Source organism: Nyctereutes procyonoides, unplaced genomic scaffold (assembly GCF_905146905.1).
Source record: "Nyctereutes procyonoides isolate TBG_1078 unplaced genomic scaffold, NYPRO_anot_genome, whole genome shotgun sequence".
In the NCBI taxonomy this organism is placed as follows: domain Eukaryota; kingdom Metazoa; phylum Chordata; class Mammalia; order Carnivora; family Canidae; genus Nyctereutes; species Nyctereutes procyonoides.
In genome coordinates this window covers 59064192-59079760 of record NW_026575140.1, presented here as the reverse complement: position 1 = coordinate 59079760, position 15569 = coordinate 59064192, and the positions used below count along the sequence as shown (strand labels likewise).

Genomic DNA, 15569 nt, shown 5'->3' with positions numbered 1-15569 from the left:
GGGTGGGGGCTCCTGCGGGTGGTCCCCGGCTCAGCATCCCTGCCCCCGCGTCTCCCCAGCCGCAGCTACGTCTTCTCCTCCTTGGCCACGTCGGCCGTGTCCTTCGCCACAGGGGCCCTGGGCATGTGGATCCCCCTGTACCTGCACCGCGCGCAGGTCGTGCAGAAGTCGGCGGAGACCTGCAGCAGCCCGCCGTGCGGGGCCAGGGACAGGTGGGGCCCGGCAAGGGCGGGGGCGGTGAGGGGTGTCTGCGGGAGCCCAGCCCCCACCCATGCTGGTGCCCCGTCCCCACACAGCCTCATCTTCGGAGCCATCACCTGCTTTACTGGCTTCCTGGGCGTGGTCACGGGGGCAGGAGCCACACGCTGGTGCCGCCTGCGGACTCAGCGGGCTGACCCGCTGGTGTGCGCCGTGGGCATGCTGGGCTCTGCCATCTTCATCTGCCTCATTTTCGTGGCTGCCAAGAGTAGCATCGTGGGCGCCTACGTGAGTGCGGGGGGGGGGGGGGTGCCTGTGAGGGGGGAGGGTGCACCTGTGAGCAGGGAGGGCAAACCCGCGGTGGCGGGTTGGCCTCTGACCTAGGAAGTACAGTCTGACATCCCATGGGGAGGCCTCTCCCCTGCCCACCCTTGCTCTGTCCAGGCTCCTCCATCCGCCTGTCTGTCTGCAATCCCTTTGCACCTGTGTGCCAGGAGTGCAGGCTCCAGGAGGTGGTGGCAGGTGAGGGGCTCCCTGCCGGCAGCCTCGTGAGGTCCCTGACTGGATGCTCCACTCTCTCCTGGGCAGATCTGCATCTTTGTTGGGGAGACGCTGCTGTTTTCTAATTGGGCCATCACGGCAGACATCCTTATGGTGAGGAAGCCAGGGTCCCCGTGTACTCAACCAGGTCTCACAGGTCGTGTGGGACCAGGCTGTGTGGGACCAGGCTGTGGGGCATCAGGCTGCGGGGGACCAGGCTATGGGAGACCAGGCTGCGGGGCCTGCAGCCAAGAGGCCTGGGCATAGTGTGGGGTAGGAGTGGGATGTCTGTAGGCTCAGCTTGGCTGGGAGGCTGGTGGTGCCAGGCTGGCCTTGGGGGCGGGGGTGGTGGTGGGGGTTGCCGCCTGTCAGCTCCTCCCCCTAGCTCGCTGGGCCGGGTGCACCTGCCTGCGAGCCCTGCGAGCCCGTGGTGGGGCCAGCCGGGGACAAAGAGCCATCTTAGTCGTGGAAGGATGGGTGGGGGTTCATGGTCCTGATGACTGGCAGCCAGCAGTGTGCAGGGGGAGGGCTTGGGGACCCTCCCCGTTGGGGCAGGAGGAGTGGGGAGTGTGGGCGCCCCCGGGTGGGCTTGTCACTTGGGCTTGGGACACGCCAGGTCAGAGTGGGCCTGGAGTTGGGGTCTTGCCTGGGCTCCTTCTCCAGGAGTTCCGCCTGCCCCACCTGAGCTTCCTGCACATTGAGGAGGTGTGTAGCTGAGGGGGCAGGCCCGTGGCAGGAAGAAGGGGTGTAGGGGCAGGAAGAAGGGGCTGCACAGCCCTCGGCAGAGGGAAGGACACAGTGAGGTCGTGTCCTCCAGGGGCAACCCCAGCTGCTGGTCTCAGGGAAATCGTGTCCCATTTTAGGAAGTATCACAGCCATGTGACCAACCATGGCTGGAAACAGGAGCACACAATCCCGGCAGATCGTGCTGCCCTGCCCCCAGCCCTGTGGGGTGGGGGTGGGGGGCCCATGGGGCCCTCCGGTGCTCCTGGCTGGTGGGGAGGGAGGGAGGCTGTCCCCTGCAGGCCAGCCTCTGTCTCCCAGGGCTCTCGCAGAGGGGAACCAGCGTGATCCTCGGGTCGGGGGTCCCAGTGCCGGCGCCGTCGCCCAGGTGTTACCTGTGTGCAGGGCCTCGGGTTCCCGAGACCGCAGATGGGCTCCCCACCCCACCCCGGCGCTGGGGAGTCCGGGTACAGGGGCTGCAGGGGCGAGCTGACCCCAGGGCGAGGCTGGGGCTGTGCCCTGTGCCCTGTGCCCTCTGACCTCCTGCCTCTTGCACACAGTACGTGGTCATCCCCACGCGAAGGGCCACAGCCGTCGCCCTGCAGAGCTTCACCTCTCACCTGCTGGGGGACGCGGGGAGCCCCTACCTCATCGGCTTTGTGAGTATGGGCGAGCCAGGTGGGGAGGCTGCGGGAGGCGCCCCCTGACGCGGCCCCGCCCTCGCAGATCTCGGACCTGATCCGCCAGAGCACCAAGGACTCCCCACTCTGGGAGTTCCTGAGCCTGGGCTACGCCCTCATGCTCTGCCCCTTCGTGGTGGTCCTGGGCGGCATGTTCTTCCTGGCCACGGCCCTCTTCTTCCTGGGCGACCGCGCCAAGGCCGAGCAGCAGTGAGTGGGCGGGCACGGCCTGCGGGAGCCGGGGGGCCACGCCATCAGCTGGCGGGGGGCGGGGGCCCTGCCATCAGCTGCTGGTGGGGGGGGGTGATGCTGGGCGGGGCCTCGCGGGCAGCCCAGCCTCTGGGGCTCTGACTCTTCTCATCTGCTCTCCGCTCCTGTCTCTCCTCTCCCACCCCTGGGCTCTCCCACCTTCCCCTGGGGCTGACGAGGTCCCTGCCCTGCACGTCCGGCCAGCCGGCCCCCGAGATGCGATGCGCCAGATCAGTGCCCGGGCCAGGCCGCCGCTGATCCGCCACCTTGACCCCCGCCCGTCTCTCCCCCAGGGTGAACCAGATGGTGATGCCGCCCGCCTCCATCAAAGTCTGAGGCCGTGAGTGCAGGCAGGCCCAGCCACGGGAGGGAAGGGGTCCTGGGGAACCTTCTGGAAGTGGGAGCAGCCTCTCCGAGGCACCTCCTTGCCTAGGCAGCTCCCATCAGCCCCAGGTTTGGCAGGATCCCTCTACCTCAGAATGGCTGGATGGGCAGGAACCCCCCTGCAGGCTATGCACTTTCCCCTGGGCCTGGCCTCCAGGGGCTGCACTTCCCAGCAGTGCAGGACCCAAGGTCACCACCCCAGGGCCAACACCCCCAGGGCACAGAGAAAGGCCCAGTTCTGCTAACAGCAGGAGGAAGGGGAGTCAGCGGGAGTGGGACTGCCCCCCCCCCACCAATGACCTGGCCCCTCTCTCTAGGTGCCTATGGGCCGGCGAGGAACCCTCACTGTCCTACTCGGGAGGCATCTCACGGCATCCCAGCCCTGTGGGGCAGTCTCAAAGCCACTTGTGGGACCCGAGGCCAGGCACCCACCCTCTCTGGTCTGGGCCTGTGCAGTGGCCGTGGCTGCACCAGGTCGTGGCCTCGCCCTGCGTGGAAGGCTGTGTGTGTGGGAGCCACACAGTCAGACAGACACCCAGCCCCAGGGCCAGACTGCAGGGTGCCTGGCACCTATGGCAAAGGCAGCCCCCAGTGGGTGTGTGGGGCACGCCCAGCCTGTCGCCACCTGATGGGGCCCTGGGCAAGCCTCCAGCCTCCCCAGGCCGTGGGGCCGGACAGCTGGACTTTCCCACATGGCAGCTCTGAAGACCTGCAGCTCCTGGACTGGAGGGGTCTGGGCCTCAGGTCCTGGCCTCTGACCCTGGGGTAGACTCAGCCCTACCGGGTTGTGCACCACTTCCCTCAGGACACTTGTCCCCGCGGATGCTAGGCCGCTGTCTGGACTGGCTCTCCGCCTGCGGGGGAACTGACATCACCAGGGGTGAAGGCCCTGGTGGCAACGCCCCCTCCCCCCCACCCCCAGTGGGGCCCTAACCATGGCAGGGCCCAGGTGACTATTCCCAGAAGCCGCAGGGCAGCTGCCGCCAGCATCCTCATGACCAGAGGAAGCAGCCACCCCACGATGCTTCCTGTCCTGCCAAAGGCCAGGGGTCGAACCCGAGGTCAAGGCTATGCTCCACAGGGCTGTGGTGCTCCCATGCACTCCCCCGCCCCTCAGTGCCCTGCGCCCCCTCCCCCCACCGGCTGGAATCAAGGTGGCTGGCAGGAGTCCAGGGCAGACCAGACACTCCCCACGGTTAGTGGCTGGCGCAGCTTCCATGTGCACGCTGGCGGGACATTTGCTCCTCTCTGAGCTCTGGGGCGCCTGCAAGGGGGACCCCACCCCGGCCTCCACTGGGGCCCCAGCAATGTATTCTTGTTGTACAAGAACCAGGTCCAGGTGTTGTCTCCTCTTCCTTCCGGAAGCCAAACTGCTCCTTTATTTTTTAGAGCTGCTGATTGTGAATCTCAGAATCTTAAGAGAGAAGCCAAATATATTCCTCTTGTAAACGAAGGAATAAACCTACTTAAATCGCGGAGCGCTGGCTCCCGGGACAGAGCAGCCCAGGGGTGGGGGACATGGGCCCTTGCCCCTTCCTGGAGTCCTGGGGGCAAGTGGATGGCGGGAGCACTCACTCCGGGGCTGGGTGCTGCTACCCTGCAGGGGGCCTGTGGAGGATGCGTGCTGCACACGGGGGTCTCTGGGCCAGGGGCCACCTACGCTCAGGGCTTCCTGGCCTTCCTGAGAGCCTTCTTTCTCTTGGCCGTGCCCTGGAGGAGGCTGGGGCTCCTGCTGGCCAGAGACAGCCTGGCCTTCTTCCGTGGCAGCGCAGATTGCGGCGACTTGCCAGACACCCCCTTCTCAGGCACATCCTTCTGAGGCTTTTTGCCTGATGATGGCACGGGGGACACAGGGGTGGCTCCATTCACCTGGGACAGCTTCCGCTTTTTCTTCTGCGGCTTCGGGGTCTTGGCAGGGGTGCCAGGGCTTGTGGTGCTGGGGTCTGGGGCTGGCCCCTTGGGGGCAGGCGTCCCACTCTCTGGGGCCTGGGCTGGCGCCCGGGCCTTCCTCTTGTGTCTCCTCTTCTTGCCTGTGCTAGGGGGCTGGTTTCCGGCGGAGGCTGCGGGCTTGGCATCCTCCTCTGGCACTGCACCCTCCGACTTACGCTTCTTGCGCTTCTTGGTCTCTGGCAAAAACCCCTTCTTCTTCCTCTTGGTGCTGACCGGGGTCTCCGTAGCACTGGGGGCTTCCTTGGCATCCTTCTTCCCCGATTTGGGGCGCCTGGAGGAAAGCCCATGGGTAAGAAGGCGTCCAGTGGGGACAGGCCACCCCTCTGCTCCCATGGGACCAGGCTGTCCACAGCCCCCCCCAGGGTCTCCCCGGTGCCCCCATGGTCTCCCCTGTCCTAAGGGTCCCCCCCAGCATCCCCCCCAGCCCCCAGGACGCACTGCACGCCAAGCGCCTTCATGGCCTGCCAATAGAGATCGTGGAGGCGGCTGGAGCCCGCTGAGTGCTCTCCCAGCTGCCTGCCCTGCAGTACGGCCCGCACAGCGGTCAGGTCCACGGTCAGCTTCTGCAGGACAGGGGACACTGTGGCTGAAACCCTAATAGGAGGCAGGGCCTCCGCCTGGCTCTGGGTCCCCATCCTGCCACCCCTGCCCCTCGTGCACCCCTGGCTGCCCCTCCTGCCTGAGCATCCCGTCCCCCTCACGCTGTAGGGAAGAGCCCCCAATCCCTTCTTGCTCCCCACTCAGGCCTCTCCCTGCTCCAAATTCTCTCTGTGCACATGGGAGGTGTTAATTCCAAGACCGCCCCCCCCGACTCCCTGGCTCCCTCCCAAAACTTGGGGGCTGCTCTATGCGGCCCTGGACCAGGCATCTCCTCCCCGTGGCACCCTGCACGGGGGCTCTGACCAGTCCTCCCCGAGGATGCCCAGGCATTGCCCAACTCCACCCCCCCGCCCCTGGAAACCCGCGGCCCGGACCTCCCCATCCTTCCATGGAGGGTGGTCACCGGGGACCCACCTCCTGATGGACTGTCCTGAACAGGGTGTTGAGCAGCCCCAGGGAGGACAGCTCCTTCTGCTGCTCCGATTTGGCCTGCGCCTCGCCCAGCGTCCGCAGGTTCTGGGGAGGAGACACCTGACTGAGTCGCTCTGCAGGGCTGCCCACTACCCCATGGAGCCCCGAGAGAGGCACGTCTGGGGGGAGGGGTGTCAGCCCAATCCTAGCCAAGGAGCAGGGTCTGTCCCAGAGACCCACTGTGGGTGGGAAACGCGGGCAGGGACCCCACAGCCCTCACCTCCGTGACCTTGGCCAAGATCTGGCCAACAAGCTGCTCCCACTCGGGGTCCTCAAAGCACAGCCGCAGCTCCCGTGTAGGCAAGGCCTTCTGGAGCAGCATGCAGGCTTGGGCCTGGGGGAGGGAGGGGCCCTCAGTGCATGGCCCCAAAGCTCACAGAGCCATAGACAGGCCCATGGGCCCCGGGAGCTGCAGCTCTGGGTGCACCAGTCTCCTCGGGCAGGTGCAGCTGTGTCAGCGCCCAGCCCTGCCATCTGCCCAGTGCCACCGCCCTCCAGCCTCACCAGCCCCCAAGGCCCCCACCCTGGCCTGGGGACAGCAGGTCTGAGGGGCAGGGATGGCTCTGCCCTCGCCAGGGCACAGACCCCTGGCCGGGATCGGGGACATCCCTACCTGGTGGCGGGGTCGCGCCGGGCCGCTCACATGCTGGATCACGACAGGGAGCAGGCTCTTACAGAGCACCTGGGAGGGATGGCGTGGCAGTGAGTGGGGACCTAGGCCAGGCAGGGGCATGGGGGCCACGGGGGTGGGCAGACCCCCACTCACCGGGTGCCGAGAGAAGAGGCTGAGGAACATGGGGATTGTGAGCGGACTGTTGCGCTTGGTCAGGAAAGAAGTCAGCGCAGACGAGTAGACTGGGGTCACAAGGCTTAGATCCAAGCCGCCAGTAGCCTGGGCCACGGGAGAGCGCCCACGTGAGGCCGGGGCGGGGGGCCCTGTGGGGTGGGGGGGGCTCTCTCCTGGGCCGCCACTCGCCCCCAGGCATGGGTAGGGCTGCTCACCTCCGGGGCCCTGGGCTTGGGGCCAGCTTTCTCCTTCTTCTGGGTCTTGCAGGCGGGGTCGGTGGCATTACCCTTGAGGACGCGCAGCAGGTAGAGGGCCGCATTGAAGTAGTAGAGAGAAATGGCAGTATCGGCCTGGCGGCCAGCCTGCTCCACCAGCCGCTCCACCTGGGCGTACAGAGGCCCCACGCAGCGGCCCACGTCGTGGCAGTAGTGCCGGGAGCGGCACAGGTGGTGTCTATGGGGCCATCAGGGGACAGCTGGTCACACTCCCCTGCGTCACCCTCCCCACTGCACAAAGCCAGCCTACAGGCCAGATGAGGGTGACCCAGAGCAGAACCCCCTCCCTGGGGAAGTGTGGTCCACGTGTCCTGGGTGCACCAGACTCCTGTGGAACAGCGGGCTCCGGGCCCTGAGGCCAGTCTGCATGCTCAGGGCATGTGCTCAGTCACACAGCAAACTCAACCCTGACAGATGTTGGACAGGACACAGGTGGGGGGTGTGGTGACCGACTCTACTCTTGCCTGTAACCTACACTGGCATCTCCCGTCCCTGGGCCACGTCAGCACTCAAGAAAGCAAGTCTGCCCTCCCCACCTGTGTCCTCTTTCCTGCTGCCCACCCCCCACCAGAGCTCCTGCTGACACCTCTGCGTCTGGCCCGTCCCCACTGAGATACAACCCTCTGCCCCACCTGTGCCCCCAGGGCCTGAGGAGCATGATGGCTCTCCCAGGTACCTCATCACTGGCTCAGGTGCCCCCCTCCATCCCCATCCCAGAACCACGGTAGGGGGGCTGGCAAGGAGCCTGGGCCAAGTGCAAGAGGCACACCCGCCGGATCGTGGGGAGCCCAGGGGCCCGGGTCGCAGACCGCACTCACGTGAAGATGCGGGCAGTCTTGTGCAAGAGGTCCTGCTCCTGCTTGGAGCTGCTGCTGCGCATGCTACGCCGGATGATGTCCAGCAGGGGCTCCAGCAGCTCCAGGACCAGTGGGTTCTCGGGCTGCTTGGTCACCAGCACCTCGATCAGGTCCAAAGCCTGTGGCCAGCACAGGCAGGTCAGCAGGTGTGGGGTGTGCATGGGAGGGGGGACACGGTGGTGCTGGCAGCTCTCTGGCTCACCCGAATCTGGAAGTCTCGCCGGAGCACCTTCTCCTTCCGTAGCTTGTTCTTCTCATCCCTCCGGGCCTGGATGCGCAGCTTCTGCTCGGCGAAGAGGCTGGCAAGGCTCTGGTCCAGGGCCATCATGGCCTCATCCCCCAGCTCGTCGTCATCATCATCCTCACCGTCCACTGTGCCCTGAGGAAGAGGCCCGCTGAGCGGCTGGCCGTTGGTGTGGACGCAGGCCCTCCCGCCCCAGCCCGTGGCTCACCAGGGCCTTCCCCGCCTGTAGCACTGCCATGAGCTGCTCCCGGAAGCCCTGGTCCACATCCCTGTCCCGGTCCTCCTCGTCACTGTCCTCCTCATCGCTGTCCTCCTCGCTGGCCGAGTGTTTGTCGTCCTCACTCTCTGAGCTCTTGTCCTGCAGGAGCCATTGTATTGCACCGCCTGTCGCCCACCACATATCCGCCTGCCCCACTGTGCCCAACACGTACCCCCTCGCTCTCCAGCTGCTTCTCGGAATCATCCGTGACCACCACGTTGTCCTCCTCTGGGCTCTGCTCAGGGTTCAGCACCTGCAGGTTCCCCAATGGCCAACATGTCTGTAGCGCACTCTTCCCCCTCCCCTGACCGGGCCCTGTCCAGTCTGGGCCAAAAAGCTCCTCTCAAGGAGGAAATGGAGCCTGGGAGAGGAGGCCACACTGAGACCCCTGTGGCCCCCGGGGGACCACCTGCACAGCAGTGGTCTGGGCTCGGAGGCCCCTACCCGCTCTGCGGGTCACGGTGATGAGGCAGCCACAGGACTGGGAGAGTCCCATCCAGTCCCCATCTCCCCAAAGACCCAACTCACATCCAAGATCAGCTGCAGAGCACGTGGCGTCAGGTGTGAGCAGATGTGGCTGAACACGGTCCGGGCCACCTGGCGCATCAGGTGGCTGGGCTGGGCCAGGAGGGCCAGCAGGATCTCCACCAGCACCTCCACCCACGGTGGCTCCTGGGGGTCTGCAGGTGGGACAGCTGAGCCTGGGCAGGTCCCCACACCCCATTCCACGTCCACAGGGGCCCAGGATGTGCCCTGCCCCCACCCCAGGGCTGTGACCCACTGGCAGCCTTGGAGCGAGTCCGGCGCGTCTTCTCCCCTAGGCTTTTCTTGATGCAGGTCTGGATGTCACCCAGAAGATCGCAACTCTCCACAGGGGACTGTGGGAGGGTGAGGACCAGGTCAGAGGCCGGCCCCACCCCCAGCCTTGCTGAGCCAGGGGAGGGGCCAGTAAGGCGGGCACAGTGGGGGGAGGCACAAGGCCCAGGTCCCTCACACCCAGGGCAGAGGACCCCGGGGGCCGCGGCTTTTGTACCACATGGGGCCACAGGGCCTGGAGCCCAACGTCCCCACCACCACCTGGGGTGACAAGACCAGCTGGGTCAGGGGCTTGGACCCCCAGCACTCGTTACTTTGAACGAACTCAAATCCAGTTTTGCGCCATCTTGCTGGGGTGAGCCCAGACCACAGTCTCCACCGGGGACTGGGGCACCTGCACCGCCTGCGTGGCCTCTGGCACTGCAGAGGAGCCCAGCGGGGGAAGACATCTGGAGATGCTGCCATGGGACGGGCTGGCACCAGCACACAGGACACGACCTTGGGGCGCAGAGCCCCAGGCACACCCGCTCACCCCAACCTGCCACTTGGCTTCTGGTGGGTGAGGTTCCAGGACAGGATGTCAGGCCCTCACTCCTCAGCTGACAGCGGACAGAAGTGCCCTGAAAGTGCCCCATGTGCCATGACTGCCCACAGCAGGCCCCTCCCCACAGGCCATACTTTCTCCTGCACACCCGCCACCTCCGCTTAGGAAGGCAAGTCTGGGGGCCTTTGTGGGGCAGGGAGTCTGACCCCAGCGTGAATCCCAGGCAGCAACTGTGTGGTTATTCTGCGCCACACGACTTGCACAGCCTCCACCCCACTTACCCCCGTACCTTGAACAAGTAGACGCCCACCAGGAAGAGCAGGTGCTGGAAAGCACTGGCCTTGGCCTTGGCCTCTGGGGGGCAGGCGTCCAGCTCCTTCAGCGTCTGCAGCATCCTGGGGTGACATGGGCATGCTCTCAGGCCACCATCCCCCACTGGACCTCAGGTGTCCCACCTCCCCATTGGCAACCACAGCCCCTTACTGGTCCCAAGCCTGGCGCTGCTGCGAGCTGAAGGGCGTCAGGGGAGTCACATTGCGGCTGCGGTTCAACAGCGAGTCCGCGAACTGTACCAATCGGTGGGTCCAGGGTGGCTGGTCCTGGGTGGGCTCTGGCGCCTGCCTGAACTGCGTGCTGAGGGTCTGCAGCAGGCTGGGCAAGGATGGGGCTGGGGTCACAGGCTAGGCCGCCCGCACCCTGACCTGCTGGAGCTCACTAGGCCTCTGTGTTCTCCAAGCCAAGAAGCCCTCCACCCAGCCTGCCCGCAGCTCACCTGAAGAAGGCACTGCTGACCACCTCCCGGGTCCGGCTCTCCAGAGGGAAGGAGAACCGCTGTTCGGTCTCTGGAATCTGGGATGTAGGCTTCTTTGTTTCGAAGAACGAGTGGAAGAAACAAAACCTGGAGAGGGTGGGAGAGCCAGGGATGGCCGCAGCCCCCTCCCAGGAGGGTACCACCCAGCGCCCAGGGCCAGTAGCGGCACAAGGAACGTTTCCCAAGTCTCATCTCCAGCCTGCACAAACAGGCTCTGCACACAAGGGCTGCCCCCTCCTGGAACCATGGTGAGGGCTGCAGGAGACCCCCTGAGACAGGAGGCCAGTGTTGGGGGCCCCCGCAAGGGGTACGAGTGGCCCTCCAGTGGTGACCCAGCCCCCAGGCTTCTGGCTCCAGGGAGACCACAGCAGGTCTAGGACCAGACAAAAGGCCCATTCTTGTCCCCCGTGGGGTGCGGGGGGCAGAGCCTGCCCTACCTGGCCACCTCCTCAATCACATCCTCCTCCTTCTCTGCATGCAAAGCGTCCACCATGCTGACCAGGCGAAGGATGACCCACTTCCGCAGCCGCAGCACAGCACGCTCAGGCCTGGTGGGTGGGAGCCAGGTTACGGGAGCCACTCAGGTTCTCTGCCCCCCACCCTGGAGACAGACACTAGCTCCTCCGACCACAGTGCAGGAGCACATGAGGAAACCCAGGCCCTGTCTGAGTTCAGGGGCTCCCCTGCCCTTCCCTTGCCCTGCCCAGGCCCCGCAGGAAGGAGGGCTGAGCTCTCCCGGCTCCACTTGGCCACTCACACGTGCAGCGAGGCATCCTGGGCTTTCTTCTGGCTGTTGGTGCTGAAGTCCACCAGGGAGTCCAGGTCAGGCTGGAGAAACATGTCCCGCAGCCAGGCCACGTAGCCCTTGAGGGCAGGGGCACTCAGGGATCGCACGACCCTCCAGAACGTAGGCAGGACAGGGAGGCCCTGGTTGGTGACGCACGTGAAGGCCACCACCACAGCCAGCTGCCGCTCGGGGTCATCCCGGCAGCCTTCCAGGAAGGCACTCAAGTACTCGTTCATCTCCGGAGCAAACTTGAACTGGTTTGGGAGCTGCGAGGAGTCAGGCCCAACATTGGGGTCACCAGCCAGGAGGCCCACAGCCCTGCCAGCCTCTCCCCAACAGATGAGACTGAGGCCTGGGAAGCCCAAGCCCTGTACGCAGCCAGGCTGAGCCAAGCCGTGACCCCGACGCCATCCACCTGCTCCTGCCCCACGTGGCCCTCCGCCCACCCCCACCTGCTGTATCTGACAGGGTGCTTTCTAGGCCCAGGACGGAGGAGCAGCGGAGCAGGGTGCAGACGGGCTGTTCTATACTCTGACCAGGTTCAAACCCCACATCTCAAGCACCTGGCTATAGCGCTATGGGGCTCAGCACCCAGCACTGCCCACGGGGGCACCACAGCCACGAGGCTTTGGGTGGTGGCGGGTTTCACGTTCATGACAACCCTTCACACTGGGCCCCTTGTGGCATCTCACAGATAAAGAAAGCGTGGCACAGAAAAAGCCGGCCACTAACTTTTCAGGGTCATGGAGTTCCAGGTGGTGCATCTGGGACATGGAGCCGCCGATCTGGCCTCCCTGCCCCACTCCACACAGAACAGAAACCCGCTGTGGGGATGGGAGGTGAGGACAGCCCCCCAGGAGTACTTCCTGGGCACCGGGGAAGCCATGAGCGCTCTAGGGGCTCTAACCCTATCACATTCACAGCACCTAAGGAAGACACCAGTCGCAACAGAGGCGGCAGGCCCAGGCCGGGGGAGTCAGCCTGGCTCTCTACTCTGAACTCCTAACCAGCACCTGATTCTCCCATCCAGCGTGCAGTGTAGCATGGGGCCATGCACAGTGCTCAGTATGTCAGGGACCAAGATGACTCTCCCCACTGACACCAGCTGGGGACGGGGAAGGTCTGACCTGGCTAAACTACCACCAGGTGGAAGGGACAACCAGTTCCCCAGCAGGACCACCGAGGTAGGAAGACCAGGATGCTGCAGCAAAGAGCAACCTTCTCGAGAAGCTGACCCAAGGGGTGGCCTGCCCCTCCTGGCAGTGCTGGGCTGCTGGGGGAGGGGGGATACCCACCTTAGCAGTGACCATGTGCTCCCCAAAATGCCGGATCAGGTCCCCCTGCATCACCAGTGGCAGCTGCTCCTTGGACAGCAGGGGCAGGGCAGTGCCCAGCAGGCGGAAACAAAGGTAGCTGAGGGGTGTGCAGCAGAGCCTGGTCAGAGCCTGGGCCACACCAAGTGGTGTCTGGGGCCCCGAGCCCACCCCACCACCGAACAGGAAAGGGGGTGTGCAGAGGACAAGCGCCACACGCACCTGGCTGGCCAGAACTGCTTCTTCAGCAGCCCCTGCTCCACGACTTCCTTCCAGAACCATGGGAACCTGCCCTCCTGAAGCGCCAGGCGGAGCAGGTCCAGGGCCACAGTGGGCAGCTTGCGCTCCTTCTTCACAGAGGCAGCCGCCGTCTTCAGGACGTTCACCAGTCTAGGGAAGGGATGGAGGGAACTCAGGGGGCACCGGCCAACCAGACAACAGGGTCCCTAGGGGAGCCCATCCTCCCACATCCCTCACACCTGGGGATGTTCTCATCTGAGAACAAGTTGACGGGTCCTATCAGCTCCTTCAGCTTCTCAGGCACCTTCTGCTGGGCCAAGAGGAAGAGCTCCAGGTGCTCAGGGGAGCCCAGCACCGAATTTAAGTCCGCCTTGAGGACTTTTGGCAGGATCTCCTGCAACACGGCTTCCGGGACCTGGGGCGGGGACACAGGTTGGAGTGGGGGTGGCGGCAGCAGCTCCCCCAGCACCCTGTGTCACCTCTCCTGCCATGTAAGCCCCACGGGCTGTTCCATCTGCCTAGGGTCCCATGAGGTCCCGACAGTGCCAGTCTGGGGTGGGATAGCCACAATCCACCCTGGCAAGCATCAGGATCGTTACATGGTACAGGCTGAAAAGCTCAACCTCCCCCACCCCCCAGTCCCAGGATTCTAGTAACTACCTGCTGGTGCTAACTAGCTACTTTTAAAATTATTCCTCTCGGTTTTTTTTTTCAGGAGTGGCTCATTTCTTACAGGAGGTAAATGGAGAGCTAGGACTTGGATTCAGGTCCTTCTAGCTCTGGGGCCAGGGCTATGCCAGTCCTTGCCTCTTCCTCAAGAGCAAAGGGTTCTAGATACGAGCACACCTCCATTTCCCAAGCAGGGCAAGGAGTCCTGGGGGGTTCCTCTCCATCCAAAACAACACATTTAATGTATTTGCCACATATTAGGTGCTATTCTAGGATCATATTGTCCAATGTGGCAAACGCTGAGCTCTTGGAACGTGCTAACCTGACTGGAAATGTGCTATTAGGTACAAAACACACAACAGACTCTAGAAACCTGATGTGAAAAGAACATAAAGACACTCTGCACGTTTTTACACTAACTTTGTGTTGAAATACTGCTCCAAGTACGTTAGACTGAACACCTATCTACGACATAGCTCTCCCTAGAACATCTGTCTTCCTCTGCTCTCTTCAGTGTTTCCACATCGGGAGCGATGCCAGAGGTCCTGTGGCTGTTAAGCCCATACCTCAGACAGTATGTCCACCAGGGCCTTCTGAGGCTGTTCCTGCAAGTGGTTGTGGTGCTGGGCAAGGATCTGCAGCAGCTTTACCGCCTTCATCAGGGCCTCTGAGTCCTGGTGCCCACAGTGGGGAGAGGATATATAAGCAGAGCATGCCACGGACCCCCAGCACTCCCAAGCCCCTCCACGTACCCTTACCCCCAAAGCGCTTACCTTCACTAGCCTGCCTGATTGAAAGAGGGCGAGCACCCCAAACAGGTTTGCAAAAAGAGCAGGTCTCATTATGGCCTAAAGAAGGATTTCAGGCTGAGATAAAAAGGGCCTGAGTAACCCCACTCTGGGGCTGCCGATCTAAAGCCACTAGCTCTCACCTTCTTCGCTTTCTGCAGGTCATGCTTCTCCTGTATCTGCTGCAAGACGCTGCACAAGGGGATGTCTTCAAAAGACTGTAACAGCTGTGGGGTTGAGGGGGGAGCAGGAGGGCGAGAGGGGCTCAGGGCGGAGGTCCAGCCTCCTCCCACGGCTCCCTCCAACTAGTACCCAGAGGCCCTGGTGCCCCTTGAAACTGCCCTTGCCCGAGCAGCGCTGGTGTGAAACGCTGCTGCTCAGCCCAATCTAGCCTCCCTGGCTCATGCCCACCCACTCTACCTCCACCGCCTGCTCTGAGCTGCCCACAGGGGGTTCCTGAGGGACTGGGTCTGTAACGGCCTCCCACATGCCCTCCCACATGCCCTCGTGCCTCAGGGGTGGCCTATACCCAGCGGAGTTACCCCTGGAAGAGAAAAAGCCCTGATCCCTGAAAATACAAAGCAACCCACCCCGGAGCTCACAATACCCCCTAAATGCACCTCTGAGACCAGCCAACCCCTGGGCCCAAGCAGGAAACCAGCTCGCCCTCCCCTCCACCGCCTGCACTTCTCTGCGGGCGGCAGGCCTGCGGGGACGCCAGCTTCGGCTCGGATGCCACCAACGCCCGGACCACCGGCTCCGCATGCTGCTGAGACGAGCACCCCCCCAGCTTCTCCCTTGTCCCCGCTGCTCCGACCTGCACCGCTGGGCCCCTTCCAGGAGCCGCCTCCTCACCTGTGCCAGGGCCACACTGTAGCAGGGCCGGGCAGTCTCCCGGCCGGCCCCGAGCCCGGTGACGAGGCGCTTCAGGGCGTACTTCATCTCGGACCCCTGCCCAGCAAGCGCGTGCAGCGGTCAGAACGGTCGTGCCGCGCTGGCCCGGGGCCCCCCGCCGCCGCCCCGGGCCCCTCGGCCCCCCGCCCCGTGCACCCCCCCGCCCTCCTCCGCGGCCCCGGCCCCCCGCCCCTCCGCCTCCCCCGCCCTCCTCCGCGGCCGCCGCCGCCGCCGCCGCCGCCGCCGCACCTGTGGCCTCGCGCGCAGATACTCCAGCAGGTGCTCCGTGGCCGCCAGCCGCGTCTCCTGCTCCGGCTTCGCGATGTCCCAGAAGAAGTCCAAGAACTCGCGGCTCTGCTTCAGCAGGCCCTCACGATCGGCGGGCCGGGCGCCGCTGTCGGCCGCCCCCCCGGGGCTCCCAGGCTCCGCGGCCGCGCGGCTCTCCGTCTCCGCCATGCTCCCGACCACGTGGGCCCGGCGCGGCCTCTTC

At 64.8% G+C, this 15569-nt stretch overlaps 2 protein-coding genes across 5 annotated transcripts in view; one reads left to right on the top strand and one right to left on the bottom strand.

The window, feature by feature from the left end:
* The window catches only part of SPNS2 (SPNS lysolipid transporter 2, sphingosine-1-phosphate), a 26170-nt gene extending 21943 nt beyond the window's left edge, over positions 1 to 4227 (top strand). For 2 of the 4 annotated variants that reach the window (XR_008661841.1, XR_008661840.1), the window contains 7 exons: positions 60 to 212; positions 297 to 486; positions 787 to 852; positions 2022 to 2120; positions 2188 to 2351; positions 2570 to 2730; positions 3092 to 4227. Coding sequence is in view for 2 of the 4 variants with exons in the window: in XM_055305051.1 (XP_055161026.1) it covers positions 60 to 212; positions 297 to 486; positions 787 to 852; positions 2022 to 2120; positions 2188 to 2351; positions 2684 to 2726 (715 nt within the window). In the remaining 2 variants the exon portion in view is untranslated. The remainder of the gene's footprint in view (positions 1 to 59; positions 213 to 296; positions 487 to 786; positions 853 to 2021; positions 2121 to 2187; positions 2352 to 2569; positions 2731 to 3091) is intronic. The other 2 variants (XM_055305051.1, XM_055305050.1) reach the window with 1 other exon arrangement.
* Positions 4117 to 15569, bottom strand: MYBBP1A (MYB binding protein 1a). Its single transcript, XM_055305049.1, has 26 exons — positions 15329 to 15569; positions 15041 to 15136; positions 14329 to 14412; positions 14171 to 14245; positions 13964 to 14071; positions 12968 to 13143; positions 12711 to 12878; positions 12471 to 12588; positions 11146 to 11441; positions 10826 to 10936; positions 10350 to 10475; positions 10061 to 10228; positions 9867 to 9972; positions 8999 to 9095; positions 8746 to 8897; positions 8390 to 8470; positions 8167 to 8316; positions 7917 to 8093; positions 7676 to 7833; positions 6798 to 7035; positions 6562 to 6687; positions 6409 to 6477; positions 6016 to 6129; positions 5739 to 5840; positions 5163 to 5287; positions 4117 to 4995 (listed from the first exon to the last, which is right to left on the bottom strand). The coding sequence occupies exons 1-26, from the start codon at positions 15533 to 15535 to the stop codon at positions 4437 to 4439; spliced, it is 3987 nt and encodes a 1328-aa protein (XP_055161024.1). The 5' UTR covers positions 15536 to 15569; the 3' UTR covers positions 4117 to 4436.